Genomic DNA, 26,605 nt, shown 5'->3' on the forward strand with positions numbered 1-26,605 from the left:
GGGCTCTACCTGGCAAAGCCCTGCCTTTCTCCACTCCACAAGGGAGGCTGATGCGTGCGACCCGGGGGTGAGCCAGGACCCACGGAAATCACCTGGACAGGCTACCCGGCTCATATGAGAGGCTCTATAGGTGACAGCTTCCCTTCTTGTTGTGACCTTAGATTTTAAATGAAAAGCTGAGTCTTTCTGGAATAGCAAAGTACATATTTAGTTTTGGTTAGAAAATGAGCCCTTGCACTCTAAGAGCAAGTACCATATCTGAACTTGACTCCAAAAGAAGCTGGCAGAGGAGCTTCGCGGGACCAGTACTGGCAGGGAAGGCCCTTGTTCCCTCGGAAGCCCTGTCTCTGTGGGTTGGTTGGTGCTACCCGCCACATAGCTCAGGGCTGACATCAGCAACTGCCTCCCTCTTCCCCTGGGCCCCCCCCAAGAGGAAGCTTCTTGTGCAGGTTGGGGGTCCCTGTTAATCTTACATCTGAGCTGGTCTCCCCAAGAGGTGGGCTCTGGTAGGATGGGGGAAAGAGCGGGCCTGTGTGGCTGCTCTCCCTTGTCCTGGAGGTCTCCTTCAGCCCTAAGGCACATCACAAGGACACATTCCTTCCTGCCCCTCGCCCCTCGCTTCAGTAACAGGCCAGCTCTAACCACGCCCATCCAACCGGGCTCAAACCACAAGAAAACAAACAAGGCTTTGATTCTTTTGTGAGAAAATCAAAGAGCTGCTGAAACTCACTTAAAGGAGAAAGAGAGAGAGGGAGGGAAGGAGAAAGAGAGGAAAAGAGAAAGAGCCCACTCTCTACCACACACTGTTTACTACTTTCGACAAACAGACCCAATCAGAAAGAAGAGATTCGGCTTTAGCTTTATGAACAGCCTAGAAACGTGTGTTAGCTCTTTTGGCTGCTGCTGCCCAGTGAATGAGGTCTCTGAAATCAGCCCTTTAGACTCAACCTTCTGAAATTCAAGAAATAAATAAATCCCGTCAACACTTTCACCCTGGAAAAAAAGACAGCTTGCCAAATTCAATGTTTCCTTGGCTAAAGTGACGATTAACACTCCAGCCCTTCAGTGAGGTTACAAAGAAAGTATTTCCCCTGGACTTCAGAGAAAACACCTTTCATGTGACTTCCAAACACTGTCACTTACTTTAAAGGTACACAAAATAAACTTGTCCTTTCTGGTTTTTTGCTTACTCGAAAACACTGCTGCTTACTGAATTCTATGGGATTAGATGCCAGCAAGGCAGCTACCCTTTCAGGAGAAGATGGACAGGGTGGGGGTCCCGGGGCTTCAGGACGCTAGTTGTGTTCTGCTTACTGAGCTGGTTCTTGTCACACAGCTGTGTTCAGTGTGGAAACTCGTCCAGCTGGACATCCAGATCTCTGCATCTTCTGAACATACACTATATCTCAATAAAAGTGTACTTCCCCCACGAAACACCCATGCCTCTCAGACGGCAGCAAAAATATCTTTCTAGGCATGCACAGTCTGCAGAGATGCACTTTTGTGTCACGCAGACACAGCACAAAATCAGGTGGGCAACTGGACCCTAGAAGGCAATCTCCACGCCTGAGTAGAATCATTCTGCAGATCCCATCAGTCATTCCAAACAGCATTTCTGAGCACAGCACGCAGCAGCCGGGCAGGGAGAAGGTGAGGTCTGCTTAAGAGCCGAGTTTCCCTTCCAATCCTGGAGGGAGTGGAGTGTGCTGCTGTTTCGAACTCCGGAGAAAACTTCATCCAAAATAACTAACACAGGGTGCACTGTCTTACGAGGTTACTGTATTTTTTTATATTAAAAAAAAAAAGGCCAAGGGGGTACTTACCTATTTGGTCTTCAGGGATCAGCGACTCGATGGGGGGGTCCAGCTCCGAGCTCTGAGACAAGTAGTTCTTCACCTGGGTCATGAACTGCCGGATGGTCTGCAGCATGTCCGTGCTGGACACGTGGCACTCCTTGTTCTCCTGCAGAAAGCTCACGTAGTCCTGCACCAGGCACCCGAAGTAGGTGCACTTGTCCCGGGACAGCTCAGCGATCCTCCTGACCATGCGCTTCTCGGGGGTCATGAAGGAGCTGAAGACCCCGCTCATCTTGCGGAGCTGCGACTTGACAAGCTTGGGCAGCACGAAGGAGCCGCTGCGCTTCTTTTTGGACTTGATGGGGGGGGCCATGGTCTCCTGGTCGCTCTCCCCTTCGTAGTCCTCCAGGCTGCTGGTGGTGTCCGCCTCGTAGCCAAAGAGCGGCATGCTGCGGTCGAAGTCCAGCGAGTCGGAGGAGGAAGTGGAAATGCTCATGTCGCTCAGCCTCTGCCGGCCTCCATGCCACGGGGGCCGTGATTCAGAGGTGCCGGGCTGGGCGCTTGTGCAACGCCCCGGGGCCTCCTCCGGCGGGGCCCGCGCCCGCTCGCGCTCCCGCGCCGGCTCTGGCTCCCGCGCCCGCTCCCGCTGCTCCCGCTCCCGCTCCGGGCCCGCGCGCGGCCGGCCGCTGGTCACGGGCTGCGCGCCGCCGTCCGCCTCGAGAAAAGAAGCCTGCTTCTTCAGCCGGGGTGGAGGCACGGGGGCTGGTCTCGTTCCAGGCGGCGCTACGTTCCCATGTTTGTTATGGTTGACTGTTTCTGGCATGCTCGCCGGGGCTTCGGGCCTGGACAGCTGAGGGCTTGTGTGCAGACTATTAATAGCGGGCGGCGGGGGCCTGGGCGGGGGGGACCGAGGCCTCTCGGTGCCATTCGCGTTGGGAGTCCTTGTGCAGGGCCGTTTCAGGCCTCCACTGAGGTCCTGGCTGTGCACTTTCAAGAAGAGAGGATTAATGAAACACAGGGCTCCGTTGGTCTGGCTGCACTCCAGCTCCGAAGGCGTCCTGGTTTTGATAGAATGCACTCCATTTATAAGGCAGAGCTGACGCGAGGCAGGGCAGACACCGTCTGAGGAGAGAGGCCTATGGGGAGGTGGAGGGTTTGGGGGTTTGTTGTCAGCTGGAGAGCTCCAAAAATCTGAAAGTCATTATCAGTGAACACAAGAATGTAAATACAGTACACTCAGGCCATTCCTTCACAAATTAAAAAAAGCACACTTGCATGACAACACACGTCTTTGGAGGGGGAGGCGCTATGCTTGGGTGTTGTTCTTTTTCTTTCTTTCTTTTTTTTCCTGCTTTAATTACATTCCTTTACCGGAAAGGGCAGAAATGCTGCCAGGCCCAGCTGTGGGCTCCCTGGAAGGCTCCAGGGGCTTTTCACCTTCAAAGCCCTTGGGAAATAAATGGCTTGGCCAACACACAAAGCCAGCCCAGCCTTTTCCCAGGTGAGGAAAAAAATAAGGGCCATTGTTAGAGTATAAGCTCAGAAAAGGCCATGGGGCACGGGGCTCACAGACTTGCTTTACAAAAGCTGGGTCCATGGCAAAGCACCACCAGCCTTTCCAGTCAACCGCTCCGGGGCTGCCTCGTGGAGGGCCTGGCAGTTCCCCTTTAATGGACAGGACTGGCAGCTGGGCCTGGGGGATGTTACACAATCTGCTTGGGATTTTACACGTTCAGCATTAAAACCCTGAAAGGAGGGAAATTACACACATGGGTCCCATCAGCAAAAAAAGACAGCAAAGTTATGTAAATGCTAAGTGCAAGTTCAACCATTTATCTTTGTGGTTTGCTGTCTATCCTTCCCAAATCCTACGGCCTCCTTACCATGGCTCTGCATATTCAACACTTTGGAGTAGTGCACATTGCTTAATGCAGCTACACTGCCTGTGTCTCCTCTGACAGATGAGTCTCGGTTTTCCAGGCAAACGGAGGGAGGCAGTGGTGGTGATGAGTGCTGTCTGTTGTAATTTCTATTTGGAATCGGTTATTCTCTATCTATAGCTTTGCCTTGTTGTGTTTGCTTAAAATGGGTTCCTTTCCTCTGGGCCAAGAATGGCTGGTCATGGGGGGTTGGGGGGAGGCTGCCACTGCGAGCCCCTGCCCTGCCTTGTCTGTGTTGTCAACGTGCCTGAGACTGGTGCTTGAGTCACCTGCTTTCTCTTGTCCTTCCTTCCCTTCCCTCTAGTTCTGTGCTGTCCAACACGAGAGCCAACAGTCACCTGTGGCTATTGAGCGCTTGAAATCCAGCTAGTGCAGTGGAGGAACTCAATTTTATTTTATTTTACTTTTTTGGAGGAAGATTAGCCCTGAGCTAACATCTGCTGCCAATCCTCCTTTTTTTGCTGAGGAAGACTGGCCCTGAGCTAACATCCGTGCCCATCTTCCTCTACTTTATATGTGGGATGCCTGCCACAACATGGCTTGATGAGCGGTGCATAGGTCCGCACCAGGGATCCAACCAGTGAACACGGCCGCCAAAGTGGAATGTGCGAACTTAACCGCCCTGCCACTGGGCTGGCCCCGGAACTCAATTTTAAATTTTATTTAATGTTAATCAATTTAAATTTTAAAACTGATGCTCAATCCAGTTATTGGAAAACTTTTAAGTAGATTCTGAAGTTGGGTATGTGAATCTACTTTCTCGACTGTAAATCAAATGAAATCTGAATACAGATCATGTATTCCTGATGAAAATTTAGTGCCTGAATAGAGATGTGCTATAAGGATAAAATACATACTGGATTTCAAACACTTAATATGAAAAAAAGAATGTAAAATATTTCATTAATACTTTATATTACTTATATGTTGAAATAACATTTCAGATATATTACATTAAATAAAATGAATTACAAGAATTAATTTCACCTATGTCTTTTTAATTTTCTTTGATGTAGCTACTAGAAAATTTTAAATTACATATTGGATTGCCTTATATGTGTTTTTATTGGACAGTGTCTCGGGGGAACTGTTCCCATCTTCTTTGGGTCCTCCTCAGACTTCTGCCACTACTGTAAGACTTCATAAGGCTTAGTACACTGAGCTCACATGTACACGTTCCTCCCAAGTGGACTATAAACCTAAGTGGTGGGGAAGCAGGGGGCCGGACACAGATTAACCTTTGAACCCTTGGTGTGGGGCAGTGTCTGCCACATGGCAGACCCTCCAGAAATATTTGTTGGACGAACCCATAAATGAGGTACAGAATTTTAAAAAGTGCTGGCTCTTCACAAAATGGATAATGTGTACATTGACAATTACAAGTTGAATATATATTAATTAGACTGCATTTGCTTCTGGTTAATGGCCACTAGAGCAAGCTGTTTTTGCCTTTATCTTTGTAGGGCACAAGCGCTGTCCCGGATACTTCCATCTTTCAGCCCTGGCACAAAGCATACCCTGCATGCTGACCACCGCACCTGGAGTTACGGGGAAAGAGGTCACCAGAGAGAACTGAGACCTGGTGCGTGACTTCCAGAGGCCTACAATTTAGTTGATTATATTAACTTAAATTCAGGAAGTGTTTTAAACTCTCTCCAAAGGTGTATAAAATTCAACTGCAAGAGATGGCGTAACTTTTCAGTGGGGACACTTATACAGCCCTGATATTTTTTTACCAGGATTCTGTTTCCCAATCCTATCAGCCATTTGCCCAGGCCTCAGACACATGTGGCCATTCTTGTGAAGCAATCCCAGCTTCAGAAGGGAAACTGAATCTACCTCCAGGCTTCTCTAAATTTCGCAGGTTCCCCTGGCAATGGCACACACTTCAAAACAAGTTCTTTAGATTAAGAGAAAAACATGCCAAAGGAGGAACCCATATATTTTTATTTGCTGGGTCAGTATCATAGTTCCCTAGGTCCTAGGAATCCTGGTACTTGCACTTCAGAAGCCCAAACTTCCCTTCAATGACTATGGCCTGCTTGGTAATCTAGCTGAAGACTGAAGCCCTAAAATCTTAAAGAGAATTTCCCCTTCTGATCTAGGAGGAAAACTTTTTTTGCAAAAGTTAAACCCACAAGGATTCCCCAGGGCAAGGGGACAAAGAAGTGAAACTGGGTGAGCTGTATGTCCTGATCCAGTGTCAACCACTGCCCGGCCGCGCGCTGCTGGGCGTAGGGGCATCAGGAAAGGGGCGGGGGGGGGGGGGGGGAGAAAAGCCCAGCTGGCTGGAGCAAGGACACCAGGCAGGGTAAGGGATGTGGCCCAGAACACCAGGGCCGGATGATCAAGAGGGGAAGTGAGACAGATGTTACTCTAGAGGCCTGTGCTGTCAAATTCCTCAAAGCCCCAAAGTGCCGTCAGTGCCCGTGTGTTCCTCCAGAATAAACCTGGGCACGTGAGATGTGCTGCGCTGGATTCCCCTTTCTATCAAGCACTGCCCTTCCCCAGCAGGATGCCACGGACAGGAAAGACTCGATACTTGACAGAAGTTCATGTAGAACTAGGACTTGGACATTTGGGTGGCTCAAACTCATTGCCGGGAGACACTGTGCAGATATGGAGTTACCCAGGCAAACCCAGCACCTGCCTCTGAGAGTCGGTTCAACCTTAGACTTAAAAAAGACTCTTAGAAGGTTTGATTCAGGGACCTTGTGGACCTGAAGGCAGAGTTTTGTCATGGAGATGGGTATTATTTCTTGATGTAATGATGTATCATCAGCCAGCCTAACATTGACTCTGTTCCACGCATTCATTTCAAAAGAGACCTGCAGGGGCACCCACTTACTTAATCCCAGCTGGGCTAGTTCTTCAAGATGAGCCTCAGTCTTGGCTGTTGAAATGGCATAAGGCAACTTCAAAGTAAACGGCAGAACGTCCCTGATTTTTCAAAAAAGAGAATATTTGTAATTACATGTCTTGTTTCTATCCCTTGCTTTCATTTCCATCCTCGAGATGTTTCAGCTTAAATTATGTAAAATGTCCCAAGGAGACACCACATCAACCCTAACTGGAACTTATCTTTCCTAGTGATAGGACTGTAGGAATACTATTCCTGCCCATATTAACACACTCGGGACAGGCTGAGAGACAAGCCCACGTGGTTTCAATATCTGTAGCGAGGTCCAAATTTCCTTCCTGGGTAGCTAAAATGTATCTAGAGTTAATATCCACATCGCTAACTATGTTGGTGGATCTGTCACACACATAAAATATTATGTACTAATTTGCTAGATGCTGGGCCTCAACTCCCTGGGCAGGAATGTGTAATCCTAAACCAAGACTGATTAACGCAGTGCCTTACACACTACAGGTTCTCAATGAATATCTGTTGACTGTACTTGTGACGTCTTCAGCCAAAGCCCATGCCCGGTCCTTTGTGCTACAAACAAAATTTCCTCATGTCTTAAGGTAGCGCTTCTCTAACTGTAACGTGCACGTGAATCCCTGGGATCTTGTTATACTGCATACTCTGATTCACAGGAGGTCTAGCTGAGGCTGGAGATTTCGCATTTCTGCCAAGCTCCCCGGCAATGCTGCTGCGCCCCCGGACCATGCTTTGAATGGGAAGACAAATCTAAAGTCCCTCATGTAACAACCCTTCCCCCAAGCAGCGTGGCGCCATGTGTAGACCGGCAAACACACGCATTACAGCATCGCAGACCAACAGGCCCAACAGGAAGGAGCTGAGCTCGCACCAGGGTCCTGCCAGGGCCAGGCGATAGAGTCACCACTAGTAAACACATGGACCACGACCTCCTGCTTTCTTTGAAAGTGTAAAGGCAGACTCAATAAACATTTTTTCATTTTCATACACAAGGGTTAGAAAGTTGCTCTAAGCACTGGGGAGTACCCCACAGGGCTCAGTACAATGCCTCGCCCCGTACACACAGGGAGAAAGTGTGTTTTGAATAAATGAATGAATGGATAATAACAATGGTAATTTATCTGAAAAGGAGTTCTTCTTTCAGTGGTGGAATTAGTCTTACAAAGAAAGAATTCATTCATTCATTCAACAAATACTTATGGCCATCTATGATGTGCCTGACATTGTTCCAGGTGCTGGGAACAAAAGAGACACAAATCCCTGCCTGCATGGAGCTTCATTCCAGTGCAACAGACAATAAACAAATATGCAGTTTATAGAATATATGAGAAAGGGATGTGTGCCATGGATAAAAATGAAGTGCAAAAGGGGAATAATGTGTTCAAGTGTGAGAGTCGGCCAGGGAGCGCCCCATGAGCAGGTAGCATTTGACTGAAGATCTAAAAGTGACCAGGGAGTAAACCACAAGGGAAAGAATTTCCAGGCAGAGGGAGCAGCAGGTACAAAGGCCCCGGGGTGGGGGAGGGTCTGGCATGTATGAAGAACAGCAAGAAGGCCATTGTGGCTGGGCTGGAGTAAGTGAGGGACAAAGCTTGGAGCTTCTGCCTGTATTTTGCCTACACAAGATGCCCTGAATATTTCCATTGAAAACAATAACTATCCCAAACAACTAGTTGTTTACAGTAAGATTAGGCAACATTCTAGGCTGAATCAGATTAAATCTGGATACCGGAGAATTCTGGAACCCTTGACGTTGTTGACAATGAGTAACAAATTAGTCAGGTCAATGCAAAGAGCAAAACATGAGAAAAATGTGAGTGTGTCACCAGGGCTCTGATAGCCGGCTTCACCAAGCCTAGGAGCTGGCAGCCAGGAGGTGCCTCTTTCCTGAGGTGGCAAGCCTGGGTCACCTCCTCTTCCAGGAGACCCTGTTGTTTGCCCCCAAATGTTGGGAGCATCTCCTTCTTGTCCACTCACATCTGTTCTTGATGAAGCAGGTGGTGCCCCAGGGGACGGCAGTGTTTGTAAAAGCTGCTGCTGGACCGGGAGAGGTGGTGACCCTGATACTAATCTTAGTAAAGATAAGGGGAACTAGAACTTTGTAACGCCAAAACATCATGCTAATACATGTTTCTATGGCTGTCCCAACTTATTTAAAATCTAATTTCTTTAGACAATCTGAGGGAAAAGCCACATATGACAAAACCAAGCTATTTTTATGGTAAGCTTTTACCTTGCCCAATGCAGTACCTGGAACCTAAACATCACACCACTGGTCTTGGTTTTTCTTAATGACATACATGACAGGAAACCACACCTGTCATTCGCTAATGGGTGGTTTTAGGCCTTAATCTACTAGAAAATTAGATGTTGGGCATGAGTCCTCTCCTGCTGTGCCAGCCAAGGGTACATTCAGTGCCTCCTCCTCTCACACACACACACGCACAAAAGGGGCGCTTCCTTCTTACCTATGCCCTGTTAAGGAAAGGGGCTCGATTCTAAAACTTACATAACAGACAAAATAAAGCCATCTTAGGTATAAACGTTTCACCCAAGAGTTTTATTACATGTACAATCTAGATTTTCTTAATGTCACATGTCCTATTTCTGAAGGGGAGGAGACTAACTTTATTGAGCGCCTACTATTGCATTGCACCAAGCACTGTAACTCATGTGGGGCCCCTTGCGCCCCTGGGGAGAGCTTCAGTGTGCCCCATCCCACAGGTCAGGCGCACAGGAGGACATCGATGAGGAGGTCCCTGTTCCCACTCACAGAGCCAATGCAGGATGAAGTGAGGATGGGAACCCAGCTGTGTCAGGCCCCGTGATCTGCGGAGCTGCGCTGTACAGTGGGAAAACATGTGCTTCAGCATCAAGGCAGGCCTGGGTTCAAATGTCCAATATCTGCTACTTGAACTGAATTGTAGGCAAGCCTCTCACTCTGTCCGAGCCACAGTGTCTCCACGATCCTAATTTCAGGGCTGCCATGATGATTGGAAATAATGTACGTATGGTGCCTAGCACAGATATAGAAAGCCCCTGAAATTATAATTATACTTAATAATTAATCAGTATAATTTTTATTTCCTCTAGCTCCTCACTACCCAAAGAGTAGCTGTAGGACCAGCAGCATCGGTCGGCCTCATCAGCTGGGAGCCTGCTGGAAATGCAGAATCTCAGGTGCTGCCCTACACCCCCCAAATCGGAATCTGCACTCTAACAACATTCCAGGTGATTCTAGTGCACATAAAAGTTTGTAAGGCAGTGCTCTGCTCTACACTGATTACACCAAATTGGCAGAGCTATTAGGCATTGGTGGTCAAGGTTTGTATCACTATTTATGTTCTCAACTATACTTTTCAATGTGTCTTCCTGATGTGGCAAATTGTATGCATATTGATCCGTGAACTCTCTAGTCTAGTGCATATGGGCATATGCATTCTGTGTGAAACCAGACCTGACAATCTAATCACTTTCTCTCTTTTATTAATAACCAACTAGAACATTTCAAAAATATTTTGATAAGACTGAGTCAGATCAATTACTGATTACTAAGTACATAGATTTAGGTAAATGAGTAACATATAGTGTAAAAAGAGAAACAAAAACATCAAGAAACTTTGCATTAAAAAAAAATAGGACAATGAATCTCAGGTCTCCCTAATCAGAAAATGTCAACGTCAGGATTTTTCTGAAAGCACCTTATATTGGTACCATGCTTTGTAGTTCACAAAAGGCTTTCATGTCCTTTATCTCCTTCAATCACCACACAGCCCTGGACAGCAGGTATTCCAGTCTATACCAACACTCAGGGGAGAGATGGTATCTTTTATGCACTGCTGCCGAATACTGTTCTATAGGGCTAACAATCTTTCATAACAACAGCACAATCATCAACGAGCAAACTACGAAGAATAAACATTGGCCAATGTCACCTCTGACTGTCATGTCAGTGTTGAAATTCGCTCCCTGGGACTGGTCGGCCTCACACTAGACCAGGTGTGGATCCCTGGGGACAGTGGGGGCTTCCTACCGGCCTCTTCTCTTTGGACAGCACTTTGCTCACACGGGCCAGGGCTCCTGCCCACCTCCAGGCAGGTGGCGTGCCCTCGGGGGCACTCACAGGGTTCTGGTCCCATTCTAGGTGAAGCCCCTCGGTTTCTTCCTGCGGGTAAGTAGCGCTGGATTCCCCCTCAGAAAATGCCTCCTAGCCCTCAGGCCACTGATTGTGTGGCTTCAGATGCCCTGGGGACCTCCGGGAGTAAACAGGTTAGTGCCTGCTCCGAGAAGGGTCTACTCCAACAGGTACAACGAATGTTTAACTCAGTCTTTGAGAAATAACTTGACTCTTAAATTAATATAAAATAAACCAATCCCCAACAAGCTTCTCAGCCTCCGAGTATGATCACAGGCTGTGAGCAGTGATCTGTGGAAACAACCCTAGTAACCATGCCCATCCCACTGGAATGGCTGCAACAGATCCAGAAAAGCACAGGAAGCCCACTGAGCTCCACTCCCTAGGAGGAGCCACCGTCTATCTCTGCAGAGAAAGGGTTGACTCTTAACCACTGACACAACACTCAATTTGAAAAACTGTTATGGCTAGACACAAAGAAAGAACGCTTCCATAACTTGCACCCTCCTGAGCCCCGTTAACAGAGGGGTTTTTGGCTTAAATTCACATGGACTAAAACAGTCGCTTTAGTTGTGAAGAGGGCATGAGCACCCAGCCGGCCTGAAGGACAAGGATACAAGATTTATGGGCTGGTTTAAGGAACCCACATTTCTAGAATGAACTGCATCCCTTGAAGAGTTTCAGAAACATTGTCAAGGACCTTAAATGTTACAGGTTTGCATCACTGATCCCTTTCTGTGTGTGCACGTGTGTGCATGTATGTGTAGGTGTGTGCATGCGTGTGCCTTCTGGTGCTTGATAGGTCTAAGTGAAAGGAGCCACGGGAGCAGCTTGAAGACATGATCACATTAATTGATTTCATCACATTAATGAGATTTTACCTTTGAGGGGTCAGGGTAGTTGTTTTGATCTGAAGCCCGGCACAAGGGACTTGGTGACCATTTTAATTCAGTTGCCAATTCTTCCAGGGACATCTAATAGGAAGCAAGCCTCCCAGATCCCTCTGCCCTGCTTTAATCAAGAAACCTACAGGCTGATTATATTGCACACACCAAGCAGGTGCTCGAAATCATAAGAGACGAAGAGGCCTTACCTGCTGATGCAGTAGAAAGCAATGAGCCGGAATAAATCCGCAAAACTGATTCCTGAGCCTTCCAGGGAAAAGGCTGGAAAAGAGAGATTTCAGAAAGCAGCTGAGTGTCCCTGAGTGCATCCCGGGAAAGGAAAGGCCCTCCAATGCCGTGTGCTGCATGCGAGGACAATCTCTGTGCTCTCAAACCACTGTGCGGCTTATCAGAACCAGCTGCGAGGAGGACGTGTGTCAGCCAGGAACAGGCCAGTAAAGAGTCGATGGCCCAGAAGCTCAGCCCCTGACTCATTCAGAGCACATGCTCCGACGCTGGGTAAACAGACCGGCACAGACTCAAATTGCACAACTACCTTTTTTTCAAAGTTCAGAACACAAAGTTGGGTGGGGGTCAAGGGGCCAGTCTGGCTGGAGTGAGTGACCATCAGCACCTGACAGGGCTTGGGGAACACCAAGGCCCCCAGTGTCCTTGACCCTCCAAGGATGGACCTCCTGGGTCACAGTCCTCTTTGCCAAAACAGGTCACCTCCTGTAAAGATGCAAGGCAGAAGGTGCACAAAGCTTGGAGGATAACACAAGGTTTCCAGTAATCAGCTTTTGGTTCAATTCAGTATGAAAGATTCTAAAACCCATTTGCTTAGAGTGTCCCCACCCACCACCGCCACTGCCACGTGCACAAGCTTCCTAACGAGAAGAGATATCCTGGCAAGATGGTGTGCCCTTTTGTACATCTTCCAAGTGGTGCAAGACTGGTTTGACTCCAACTTAGATATCTGCCAACCACTCCTCATGCCATCTCAGCTGAAATGTCACTCCTGTAGTCACTCTTCCAAAAACATTCCAAATAGCCACAGCTTTGTGAATATTTCCTCATTTCCTCAATCAGATGAGATTTTTCTTCCTTTTGTAATATTCCATGTCCTCATTTATTTTGCTTAGTTGCTTATGTTGTATTATTTTGCTTATTTAGTATTTCTGTAGCACTCCAAAACACATCTGTGCCATATACCATGACAGACAGACACACACAAAGACCAACACACACACACATGTGTGCCACAATTTAATGAGTTAAGTGGGAGGAAACTCATTTGGGGCAGGTTAACGTCTTTGAGCCATGGTTTTCTCATCTGTAAAATGGACAATAATACTTTCGTTGTCTCCCAGAAGGGTAGCAGTGGGAACTGAAATTTTAAAAAATGGAGTAATTTATGTGAAAGCCGTCTATACAAATAGGAGGTGGTATATAAATACCACATTAAACCACATTGTCCAGAGGTTATGACAAAATATCTATGTTTTTATAGCAAGTCCTTCCTCTCTCAATCCACCTCAGTTGGCAGGGAAGGCAGGGAAGGGGCCATCACAGTAGGACCAAGGCCTGTGGTGACGAGTTATAGCCAGCTCAACGCTTTGCTCAGATTAGCTCTTTTGACCACTTTAATTCCCCTGGAAAGGAACAGGGAAGTGATAGAAGTCTTGACAAAATAGAGAGGGAAAACCTTTAGCCGAAAGGGAGCTAAGATGAGCACCAAGAAAGCTTTGAAGTACAAACGCTAACTCACTTACTGCAGGAGGCGAAGGAAGGGGCCTCCAGGCTGACTCATCGTGGTTAACTCTGGATATGAGAAGGGATCGGAAACCCAGTTAGATCTATCACTTCTAGTCTAGCAGACTTCAAAAGCCAACTCAGCATTGCCTTTTTTGACTTAATATTTAATTTATTATTTTTAAAACAGTGGTTTGAAATCTATCTTCTCATTACATCCTACTGTAAATAAACTGGTGTGCATCATTCACCAGCTTCAGTGACTGCGCATGTGTCTTTGCCCATGGAAGTTGTTCCCTGGCATCAGCAACCTTGGGAGACCTGGAGAAAAACATCGCGGGGCGTGGGTTTACTGCTGAACCTGAGGCTGATCACAGAGGCTGGCAGGTTTCACTTCTGCTGGAAATGTCTCCTCTAGACTCAGGGAAAGGCCAGTGGCTCAGTGAGACTATGAACTCCGGCCGGAGGGTAACCCCACATCTGCCCTTCAGTTGATGGCAACACCTTGAGTTTCTTCAAAGGCAGGGACTGAGGCTTACTTAGGTCAAAACTGAGAAGCAAGTGAGACTCCTGGTTTCGGTGTTCTATTGAGACAGTCAGTGGATGGGCTTCCAAACCTGGCTCTCCAGGCCTTCACACCTCTGCCTGCTAACCTGTGATTTCGGGGACGCCTTCCCCTTTGGGGCCCAGAGCCAGCTTCCGAGACTTTCTTGGAGGCTGGCAGTACATCAGAACTGTGTGTTCCCTTTTCAATTCAAAACTTATCCTCCCAAGACTTCACATTTCCAGTGACCGTGGAATAGCGAAAGAAAACCAATGCTATTAAACACCACTCTCCCTTTAAAACTTCAGCCAGTTAATTTTTTCAAAGGGCTGGATTCTGCCTCTGATTAGCTGCATTTCATAGAAGACTGAACAGTGATTGCTCGGAGGGAACATGTCTGCTCAGGATTATTCACGAAGATCTGCAGACACATGCTTTAGCATCATATCCCATTAAAAGGCTCGATCGCTGCAGCTTGCCCTGCAGCTTAGTCATCAGCAAACCTGGGAACCAAATCCATGTTCCATGTAACTGGGAAGGGGGCGAGGAAGGCAACCTCTTTTAGGCCCCGGCCGTATGCCAAGCAGTAGGTTGCACACTTTGCATACAGGCCATTTAAACTGTTAACAACTCTCTGAGGTTACTGTCACGTTATACAGAGAAGAAAACCGAGGCTCCTAGGAGATGTTACCTGCCCAGTCATTAAATGAACAAGTGGCAGAACCAGGACTCAGACCCATGTCTGTCTGTCTCAAAGTGCAGGCTCTTTCCACTTCCCCTTCTCAGGAGACCCATGGCCCTCAAGTCAACCAGGACCTAACCACCCAGTGACCACTTACTGTATGTGCTTTCCTTTATGGCAAATTCCTTGAGGGGGGCTCCAAATTCACAGGGCAGGCGAAGGGAGAGGACTTTCTTCTGCATTTTGGTGGATTTACGAACCAGGAAAATCTAGCAGAGAGAAGAAATTCAAGCTTAGGAAACAGCCAGACAGTTGGAACCTGGACATATGATTTCCCACATACCCAACATCCATGACTAGACCCCCCTTCATGGCTAAACTGCAAGGCTCAACACAGGACACTCCACTGCCAGAGAAAGAGGCCATCAGCGAGCATGCCACAGACACCTTCCTGTGATAACTAGCTTCAAAAGAGTCCGACTTCCCCATGACACAACGTGCTCCATGAGGCCAAGAGCTCTGGCAGTCTGCAGAAGCATTTTCAGTTTGGTGATTGTTTTACAGCTCGTGTTCCGTGTTCCCTAGCTGTGTCTTCTGTGGGAATCCTGGCTGATGAAACCTCCATCTAAACACAGTAACATGACTAAACCATAGATACAGAATTGGGAGTTCACTGGCTAATTTGGCTCATAGGTGTATTTACAACAGAAAATTGAATTTGTTGACAACAGTGAAAAAGCAGAAATTTTTGTTTTTCACGTTAAAATCTGAATTTCTAACTTCTCATGGAAAATGAGATGATATGGCAGGACCATGCATAGCAACAACCTGCTGGAGCCAGAAAACAGCTGCTCCCTTAGGGAGGTGGGCAGGCGTGCTCCGAGGTTCGCCCCAGCCAGCACTAAGGCTGGCGGTCCATTTGCTCCTGAACAACCTACTTTCCGACAGCTCCCTCCAGGTTCTAACATTGTCTTCAGACACATGCTTTAAGCCAGCCCAACTCCCAGCACAGATCTCAGGACACCATTCTGGCCTCCATCACTGCAGAGGCAGGTGTGCCCTGTACTGCTCTGCACTGCACAACTCCAGGGGGCACCATTTACCTAGACCACAAATCAAATGGCGCCCCCTAGAGTGTGCGGGGCAGCAGGCTGGCTGAGTTCTGTTCCCTTCTGCAGTACATGACCCTTCTCCAAGGAGCCTATCCTGTCCTGTTTCTTTACTTCCCCTCTTTCCTCTACATTTGGGCACAGTACTCTCTGCTCCCCTACTGTTCTTTATTTTTTTCCACCTAATCTTCACTTCTCTCCCAATGTCCAGTCAATAGCTTCTAAGAAACTATTTTTTGGGAGGATAGGGGTTGTGGGAATTGGGTGTCTGGTACGGAATGAAACCAAAAGACCTTTGAGTTCTCTCTTTTTTCCCAGCACTCATGGGGAGGCAGTCATGGGATTCACCTAGTAGCCAGTTCTGGGAGTCAGTGTCTCTGGGACACCCTAAAATTGTAGCCAGTGCTTCCTAACTACTATCTGATGGGTAAAAGCCCAAAGCACTGCTGGGAGGCAGCTGTTGGTTGGTAGAAAAGAAGTATTATTCCCTTATGCCAGTGGGGCTCTCTTTGAGCCTTGGGTGTCAGGGAGAGCACAACCTCTAGGCTTATTTCCTGCATGTCCGCAGCCTTAGATCAGGAGTCAGGAAAGTATGAACTGCAGACCAAATCCATCCTGCCACTTGTTTTTGTAAATAAAGTTTTATTAAAACAAAGCCAAGCTCATTCATTTCCTTATTGTCTATGGCTGCATCTGTACTACAAAGCAGAGTTGATTAGTCATGACAGAGACTGTATGACCCACAAAGCCAAAAACATTTAACTCTGGCCCTTGACAGAAATAGCTTGCCAACCCCCATCTTAGGTTGTAGAATAATTAAGGGTGGTGGCACCACAAGGACCTATGCCACCACGGTTGGTCTTTCAAACCTCCCTTCCTCTCGCACCTGCTCTTCCTTCTCTTCAGCGTTCTTGCTTCTCCTGGTGCACTTTGGCCTCTTTCTGATCCATGTTGCTCTTGTCCTCCCCCTGCCCTCAGCCTGCCAATCTTGTCAGGCAGGTCTTGTTCAGGGATCAAGCAGGCAGACAGAGAGAACACCCTGCCTGACTTGTTCCCCACCTGGTCTCAGCAGGAATGGACATGCCGACACCAGGAGGGAACTATTGCCTAGCAACAGGACAACCTCTGTCTTCAGAATTTTTTGTAGAAACGCAGGAGCAGACAACTCAAACTCCATAAAATGCGTGCCTCACAGAAGGGGGTCCTGATCATACAGACCCAAACTAGAGGCTATGACCCGGCATGCTAGTCAAGGAATTTTCACAAAGATGATCAAATCTGCGCCTGTCGCCCTGAGCATGTTCCAACAGAGACCTCGGTCCTGTGTGTTTCTTTTTTGTTTTTCTTTTTCTTCTCCCCAAAGCCTGCCCCCTACCCCAGTACATAGTTGTATATTCTAGTTGTGCTATGTGGGACGCCGCCTCAGCATGGCCTGACAAGCGGTGCCATGTCTGCGCCCAGGATTCAAACTGGCGAAACCCTGGGCTGCCGAAGCGGACCACGTGAACTTAACCATTCAGCCATGGGGCCGGGCCCAGTCCTGCCTGTTTCTGTCATATGAGAAACAAAAGCTCACTTACTTATAAGTCAAAAGTGATAACAGACAGGCTCCGACTGATAGGGAACTCAAAAGTTTATTTTTGTGCCCAATTGTTAGGAAATTCCTCGACCAGCTACTGATGGAATTTTCTCCTTGCCTCTCCATATATTTTAGTTTCTATTTCTTGTGGTGTTGTTTCAAGTCTTATTTTATCTGTGATTTATTGTACTTATCCTTTGTTGGGAAGGTGTACACCAGTGCTGTCCAATAGAACTTTCTGCAATGATGGAAATGTTCTATATCCTGCACCATCCTGTATGGTAACCTCCAGCCACCAGTTACTAGTGAGCTCTAAAATGTGTCTAGTGCAACTGAGGAAGCGAATTTTTAATTTAATTTAATTTAATTTAATTAATGTAAATTTAAATAGTCACATGGAGTAAGCAGCTACAACACTGGACAGCATAGGATAGACCAATCATTGAATAACATTTTTTTAGGAACTTCTATAGAGTCGTGAAGTGGTCTTGATTAAGAGACTGGTCTTGCGTGGCAGTAGCTGAAGGAACCGAATTGGTCTTTGATCCATGTGGAAAGCCACTGAGAAAGCCCAAGGAAAAGAAGATTACATCAGCAGTCACAGAAGACAAGTCTATGGACATAGCACTTTTGAAGGGTGGGTCTCAAGTTGGATGGCTGGGCCCTGGCAGGGTTCCCAGGCTCAGGATGAAAAGAATACAGCAGGGGCAACTGAGGACCCCACAACCAGGCTCATCCTCAATGTTGAGTCTCAAGAAGTCAGGCCCTGGGCCTTTGGGCAGCAGCCCCTCCTCACTACCAGATGCCCTATTATCCTCTGAGTCCTGGACCTCCCATGGTAACCAAGCAGATGAAGACAGAAAGACAAATCCTGAAGGGCTCTTTTCCTTAGAAAGCTGCCTCGGTACTGTCCAGAATTTCCCTGCATTGCAACCCAGGGACACACCGGGAACCACACTCTGTACAGGCTGGGAGAACTTTCTGGAACTCCAAGTCTTTCTCTTTGAGGAAGCAGCAGCCCTGCCTGCCTCAACCTGTCTCCCTGTGGTTCTGAGTCTTACCCCTGGAGGCTGGGACTGTAGGACTTGTGCTGCCTCCTCCTCACTCAGACTCAGCTGCAGCCATATCGGGTGGGTGTGGAGAAGGCGGTCCAAAATGCTGAGCCTGTTGGAGAGGCTGTCATAGCCTGAGTCCCGGGGACAGGGCTTCACATCCTTTTCCTCGGAATAGCCATCAGCCTTCTGTCTTACCATGCTAGGAGAAAGAGAATTGGCAGGGGTCAAATGTCTGTAGCACAATTTCCCTAACAAGGATACCATCCTACGACCTCATAGGCCAGGCCTAGCATAGCACATGGCCCAGCTTGTCATCGCCACCGCATTGTCTTCCCCTCAGACTGAAAGCTTTCTGAGGGCAGACACCATGTTATATTTCCCTCTGTATCTCTAATATTAAACAGAGTACACAATAGTACTCAACAACACTAAATAGACCCAAACTTCTACTTCTAACCCAGTTTTTGAAAGGTTCTAAACATTCCAAATGCTGTTTAGTTGGTCTTCTGGCATTGCACATTTCTTACTCTGAGCACAGAACCCTAAATGTTAAATTCCATTTGGTAACCATGAGGTCCTAAAGCTCAATAGCGTATATATCACAAGCATGACCATGGCATGCGCTAAAAGCAAAGACAAAACATTCACTCTCACCCACATTTGTATTATATGCAAATAAATTGGATTTTATTTCTTTTCACACATCTAGGCATTTTTATTACTAATATTTGTAGTAAAACTTCACAGTTGAACGGTGCTGTACAATTCATAAACTCATATGAACATTATTTATAATTGCTACGAAGTGGAAACAGCCATTTCCACTGTCATATGAGAAACATAGACTCCATCACCTAATGAATGGATAAATAAAGGTTCCATCAATTAATGAATGGATAAATAAAATGTGGTATATCCATTCAACGGAATTTTATTCAGCCACAATATTCATTCATTCTTTTCATGAAGTACTATCTATGATACAAAATGGATGCACCTTGAGGACATCATGCTAAATGAAAGAAGCCAGACACAATATTGTATGATTCCACTTATGTGAAATATCTAGATTAGACAAAAATAGAGAGAGAAAGATCAGTGGTTGGCTGGGACAGGGGAGGAGGGCGAGATGGGCAGTGATTCCTCATGGGTGTAAAGTTTCTTTTCGAGGTAATGAAAATGTTCTAGAATGAGATGTGCTGATGGTTGTACAACTTTGTGAATATACTGAAAACCACTGACTTGTACACTTTAAAGTTTGAATTGTATGACATAGGAATGAAATTTTCATAAAAAAATCATATTGACTTCCATCGTCGCCTTTGGCACCAACAATAATTCTGTTATTGAGTATTTAATCCCCATTTTACAAATGAGGAAACTGAGGCCCACGAAGTTACTGAGCTGTCCAGAGTTATAAATAGCTATGAAATGGCAGAGCTAGAAATTCAAGAGGTCTGGTGTTTGTCCAACTTGGCAGGTAACAGGTAAGATCATGAGCACAGGATGGCTTGTCTATGTGGTGTCTCCGGTCAGCCAGGCCCTGTAAAAAGCATTCTCTCATTTCCTTCTCACAACAGCCCTGAAAGGCAGGTCCTAGGAACCCAGTTTACAAGGAGAGGACCGGCAGGCTCAGGCTGCTTGAGGAACTTGTTCAAGGCAAAGACATGCCTCCAGTAAGAGGAACAGGGTGCAAATTCCAACCCAAGGCTGCTTAGCTCTGGGGTCTCTGTCCCCCTACTATGCTCAGAACTCCCACTTTCCCTGGCTCTCAAGGAGCTGGTTGGTCATCAACACTGGTCCTGGAGTGGCCAGTGCGAACAGCAGACCTGTCCATTTATGTACGAAGAGCCGACTTTAGGTTGGGGTACACACGGTCTTCAAACATCTAAACCCAAATGTACTACCTGGCTGAAGTCTTCAACATTGAGGAAGATGAAGGATGAAGCTGAATATAAGGTGCGTGTGTAGAAAGGAGGTGTGCTATTTGCACGTGGACTGCTCCACTCCTATGAAGGTGGACTAAATACAGAGGAAGCCAACTTAAGGCGATCATTTTTGGGTGTGCAGACTCAGTAATAACACGCACAACGACAGCACGTGGGTCGGCCAGAGACTGCCACCCTAACTTCTCCCCCTCACCTCGTTGACTTTCTACAGATCGAAAGAATCTCATGCTTCCATTCAAGATTTACATTGTGTTTCCCCTCAAAGTTTTCCTTTACCTCTGCTACAACTTTCCAGATGGGAGAGTCTGTGCCAAAAAAAGAGCTGTTTCTCATTCTGCAAATGCCATTCCAGGGCCTCCGGGTATTTTGAAGTGAATCTTTGCAGCTCTAAGAACAAACTCTTCAAAATGAAGCTGGTGTTAAGATTCCTTTCACGTAAGGTAAACGAGACGACTTTGGAGCAGGGATTTTCAACCCTGGCTGCCCATTAAAATCGCCTGGGGAGCTTAAAAATAGTGTGATGACCAGACTGCACCCCAGATCAAATAAATCAGACACTTTGGGGTAGAAGGCAGGCGTTGGAATTTTTTAAAGTCCCCCAGGAGATCCCAACGTGCAGCCAAGTTTACGACCACTGCTTTGGATGAGCGCTGGAGCCTGTGTGAGAAATCTCCTGGGGTTTGTTAAAGCCAGATTCCCACTTTCAGCCCCAGATAGTCTGATTCTGCAGGTCTGGGGCGGGCCTGAGACTGCATCTCTGGCAAGCTCTGGGTGATGCTGATGCTGCCAATCTGAGGAGCACTTTGAGGAGCCCTTGCTTGAGACCTGAGAGCAAAATGTGCACTTTAACTCAGATCCAATCAGGTGGGGGATCTTTTGGAGAAAGAGGGACAGCGGGTGACATGCCACTGAAAGAATTCTTGGAACCCAAATAAAGAAACATTTCATCCCTGTCATCTCAGGTTGGGGACATTTTACCAAGACCAAATTCTACAATCTCTAACATGGCAACCCTGACACTCATGAGAGTCAATATGTTGACACTGCTTCTTTCCTTCGAAGGGCACATCCTGACACCTCAGTTGTTTCAAAAGGTTAAAAAGCCTTTGTTCTGACAACTGATCTCAGCCTAAAAAGCCAGGGCCCAGACAGGAAGACGGTGAATAAGATTCATGGGGCTTCATACAGGAACAACCATAAATTAGATCCTGTCTTTGCAAGTGACCAAGCTAACTAATGCCTTTATTCAGCCAGCCATTTGAGGTTTATAGCATATTATTACAGGACAAATTGGCTTTTATCAGGGACCACCTTCAGGAAAGAACTAATGAGGGACACGTCGAACCTGCATTTGATGCTGTTTGGTGCCCCGCCCCAGATCCCCTTTACCAGACCAGGCACCCACGGCCCCACTGCTGTGAGCATCAGCTGCCAAAAGCTCACAGCTGCCCCTTCCCCTGGACGTGCCCAGAAAGTTACGCCCTCCCCCAGGAGCAGACCTACTGCTCAAGACATCCTGATCCCTAGCGGAGAGGTGCTGCCTTCTTGCCTCATGGTGGGGCAGCTCTGGGGTGCTAGTCACGCTCCAGAGCTCCCTGTGGAGTCAGGCTGAGGCTGCACTTCAGTGAGCCCACATCTTGGCCTGGGTTCCTCCCCATACATCCTGTATGCCTCAGTCCTTCAAAGGCTGCTCCTGAGAACCTCTCTCAATTCATCACTGCACAAGAATCCCCCTTCAGGCTCTGCTTCCAGGGATTTCCCCCAAGACCCAAGACAGAATCTGATGAGATTAACAGAGACATGACTTCTCAAACAAGTGCCTGCATGCAAATATGAGAGAGGGCAAAGAATGAGTGGCTTATAAAAGATAAACCACTGTGATATAATCCAGGAGATCCTAATGATGATATGGTCACAGCAGGACAGCTGGCACCTGAGGCCTGGTCAGCTCTTCTTTTGAGCTCTGTTTTTTTAACCTGAAAGTGCTAAATAACACCTCCACCACCACGTAGAAATGACACAATCAAGAATCATGAATGGATGCTAATATCAGGAGATGAAAGACTGTTAGGAAACAGAGCATTCACAGTCTTAAAATGTCATCCTGCAGATTACTGATCACGGAGAGGGAAAGGTGCCCTGACAATGAGAAACCCGGCAGACACCATCTTAACCAGGTGATCAGGGTTAACACTGCCAAAAATGAGACACCCGACATCCAGCGCCTCCGAGGTGATGCTCTGAGGTTACAGTATCACCTCGGTCGTCTCCCTGCCCCAAAATGTGTTTAACCTGAATCTAAATGGGAGGAAACAGACAAATCCAAATTCAGGGATTTTCTGCAAAACCACCGGCCTGAACTCTTCAAAAATGTCAGTGTCATGAAAGAATTTTTTTAAAAAGGCTGTGGATTATAGATAAAAGGAAACTAAAGAGATGTGATAACTATACTGAGTGCATGGAATTGATCAAATATGAATCAGAATGAGAAACAGCCAGAAAGGGCAACTGGGAGTATTTGGATGTGGGTGTATATTAGATGATATTGTATTGACGTTTAATATCCTGACTGTGATCATTTTATTATGGTTATGTCGGACAATGCTCCTGTTCTTAAGAGATGCATTAGATGCATACTAAAGAATTTAGGGGAAAAGTGTGAAAATGTTTGAAAGTAAGTGTCAACTGGTCAGCTCCCCACCTCCTCCCAAAAAAACGGAAAAAAATAGAGAGAAAGCAAATGTGGCAAAATTTTCAATAGTTGGTGAATTCAGATGAACAGTACTATTCTTACAATTTTTCTGTCTGTTTACAATTTCTCAAAATAATAACTTGGAGAAAATGAGATGGGCAAATATCTACCATCTCACTGGGTGTTTTTTTTTTTTTCTGCTTTTTTTTCTCCCCAAATCCCCCCAGTACATAGTTGTATATTTTTAGTTGTAGGTCCTTCTAGTTGTGGTATGTGGGACACCGCCTCAACATGGCCTGACAAGTGGTGCCATGTCCACGCCCAGGATCTGAACCAGTGAAACCCTGGGCAGCCGAAGCAAAGTACGCGAACTTAACCACTTGGCCACGGGGCTGGCCCTCTCAGTGGGTTTTTATGAGTATAAAATTCATTTATTTACTCAACTATTACTAATATTTCCAAATGTCTAGGCCTGCTTTCATGGGGAGATGAAGCTCAGGTATGAATTCAGTGAGACCCACATGTGAAAATATTCAATGAACCATGAAATGTCCCACAAATGCAAGGTGTCTCTAGGAGCAGAGAACAAATACTGGAAAACTCCTATACCATATCTCTCCCCATTCCAACTGACCCGGCTCTCATGGCTCTGAAGCAGACGGTTGGATATTCCACCCACTCTGGGGGGAGTAGGGGTGGCGGACAGGGCTCTCCAGCACCAGCTCCCCTATGGGCATGCCCAGTTTAAGGCTCCTCAGAGTGTGGGAGGAGAGTGGCTTTTCCACTTGGCTGTTTTCCTTTCACTCCCAGGGTAAGGCTTTGGGAGCCCAGGGAGGTGCAAGAATAAACGATTGTAGAAAGCGCCTTCTATTGCAGGACAGCCAGGCAGACACTAGGCCTAGTTTTATTAAAATTTACAGAATTAAATTCATCTCAGAGAAACCAATAACTTTCAACAGAACTCCCAAATGATGCTGTTTCTTGCCCTAATCCAGAATTCCAGAGGATGGCACAGTCTATCAATACAGCTTCTAAATGACCAAGGTCCCGAAGTCCAAGGCTCCCTCGCACTTCCCAATACATCACTCTCTCTCCCAGGCTCCATTCTACACGACACACGGGTGGTGTAGGCTTGACTTTACAGTCCCATCTATTTTCAAACAAATGAGCTAGACAATGAACAAGGCAGTACAGAAAATACATAAAAATTTGATATTAGGTCGTTTCTGCGGAAGAAAAACACTAGTGCAGTTAAACACAGTCAACAATCTTCTAGATATAAAAATCCAAGTTTGGCTGTTGAATAGCAAAAACAAAGTTTAAGGGGCCTAGACATAAGGCAAAATGCCAAATTATTCCTGTCAACAAGGGTGGTACATGTTCATTTGGCTAACGGGTCTTAGCAGGGGTGCAGTGCTCTGGATGGCTCTGTCCTCAGAGTTAGAACATAGGGACAAAACAAGTATACTCAAAAAAACAAAAAGCCCCCAAACCTTCTCTACGTGTTAAAAACATACCATTAAGCGAACAATTATGTATACATATTTTCTTTTCCTGAGGAAGATTCACCCTGAGTTAATATCTGTGCCTATCTTCCTCTATTTTCTATGTGGGTCGCTGCCACAGCATGGCCACCGACGAGTGGTACAAGTCCACACCCGAGGGAACTGAACCCAGACTGCCGAAGTAGATGCACTGAACTTAACTACTCGGCCAGGGGGCTGGCCCCTGTGATTGCTTTTTTTAAAGACAAAAGCTGTTTCAATTAAATATTTAAAATGTGCTAAGAATATTCCTTTTCACAGCAGACTGTTGGATCACAGTTTAATTAAGAAAGAGATTGGTTTAGTTAATTAGCAACATCTGAAAACCTCTCATAGGATCAATGGCAAGGCCTCTGTGGAATTAAATGATGGGGGAGTAACTCTAATTAAGTAATGCTCTCCTAAACCACGCTCCATGGTTCTGTGGCTCCCTTCTGGGTGTCTGCAGGTATGAGTGTGTGTGGCTTTGCACAGACACTGTCCCATCTGCCCTGCAATTTGGCATGTTTGTGATCTATCTTCATGGAAAAGCCACTCATAGTCCATCCAGGTAGTCTGTTTTGCTTCTACTTGCAGAATTAACGAGCTCTGTAAACTGAGTCATCTGGAGTCACTTGGAGACTGAGTCAGCAGGATTAGTTGGAGGATCATCACAACCTGCTAAAATACAGCTTGGCTTTTGGCCTGCCTCCTTCTCTACTCCCCGATTCCTAGACCCAGGCATCACCCTTGGGCTCCTCTATCAGACTTTACAAAGTGGAAGGTAATTCTCTTCTAGGAAGGAGAATCCCTGCTTGCTTTGCCTGCTCCTTCCAGGCCAGTCCTGGTGTTGGATGTGGGACTGAGTAAGCCGCGAGGGCCGCCTCAGATCTGGAATCTTAAGGGGCGAGTGTCAGGCTCTCCCCAGGTCATACCTTGCCAAGCCTCGCCTGGATTTCCAGCACAGTGCTCCCTGATAACTAACTCAAGGCTAGGGAAAGACCCAGAGCTCTTCCTGCAGCAAGGGCTGGTTCCCTGAGGGTCCCAGTGGACCTTCTAGACTTTTAAGAAATCGAATAGGTTTTCCTTGTTTACATGGTAAGTGCCTAATAAACAGTCATAGAATGAATCGAGACAAATTGTTGGGGCTAATCATAATCACTAGGATGCTAACCTCGTCGGTAAAACAAAACAAAACGAAACAAAAACAACAAAAGCAGAGCCCAGGGTTCCAGGTAGCTTTTGTCTAGGACTAAATTATGGGCTTAAGATTCACTACGTCGCTGGTCTCCTGAACGTAAAGAACTGCAGTCCTGCTGCAAAGTGAAGAACTCAGAAACAACACAAAACTCTATTTGGTGGGATGGTCTTAGATTAAACTTAATATTTTATAACTTCTCAATGGTTTATTAAAAATTGACACTATTTCTCAAAGAGTGCTGGATATGCCAAGGCAGTACACGAAGGCATGGTTTTTATTTTAACGTCCAATACTTATTTTAAGAGTGACATGTATTTAGTGTAGTCCCCAATTATGGTGGAGATATTAAATTTACTTTTTTTCCCCCAATTTTTTTTATTGTGGTAAAATACACAGAATATAAAATTTACCAACTTAACCATTTTTAAGTGTAGAGTTCAGTGGTATTACGTATATTCACATTGTTGTACAACATCCATCTCCAGAACTCTTCCTCTGGAAAAACTGAAACTCTATACCTATGAAACAGTAACTCTCCACATGCCCTCCCCCCATTCTGGGCAGCCACCGTTCTACTTCCTGTCTCTATGACTTGACCTAAGTACCTCGTATAAGTGGAATCACACAGTATTTGTCTCTTCATGACTGGCTTACTAAATTTAACTTCTAAAATAAATGTAAAAGATGAGCAAATTTAAAGAAAAATATTAGGTAAGTTAATAGTAAAGATGGTGCACGAGGGGCACAGCGGTTAAGTTCGCACGTTCTGCTTTGGCGTCCCAAGTTTCACTAGTTCAGATCCCGGGTGTGGACATGGCACCGCCTGGCAAGCCATGCTGTGGTAGGCATCCCACATATAAAGTAGAGGAAGATGGGT

General features: G+C 46.5%; 1 protein-coding gene across 15 annotated transcripts in view; it reads right to left on the reverse strand.

Annotated features, from left to right (window-relative positions):
* Positions 1-26,605, reverse strand: part of RIN2 (Ras and Rab interactor 2) — a 213,850-nt gene that overhangs the window by 22,757 nt on the left and 164,488 nt on the right. For 14 of the 15 annotated variants that reach the window (XM_070589491.1, XM_070589492.1, XM_070589496.1 and 11 more), the window contains 5 exons: positions 18,370-18,562; positions 14,778-14,889; positions 11,852-11,924; positions 6,585-6,676; positions 1,824-2,987 (listed from right to left, as the gene is read on the reverse strand). In XM_070589491.1, coding sequence (XP_070445592.1) covers positions 1,824-2,987; positions 6,585-6,676; positions 11,852-11,924; positions 14,778-14,889; positions 18,370-18,562 — 1,634 coding nt within the window. The remainder of the gene's footprint in view (positions 1-1,823; positions 2,988-6,584; positions 6,677-11,851; positions 11,925-14,777; positions 14,890-18,369; positions 18,563-26,605) is intronic. The other variant, XM_070589489.1, reaches the window with a different exon arrangement.

This window comes from Equus przewalskii, chromosome 21, assembly GCF_037783145.1.
Source record: "Equus przewalskii isolate Varuska chromosome 21, EquPr2, whole genome shotgun sequence".
NCBI lineage: Eukaryota > Metazoa > Chordata > Mammalia > Perissodactyla > Equidae > Equus > Equus przewalskii.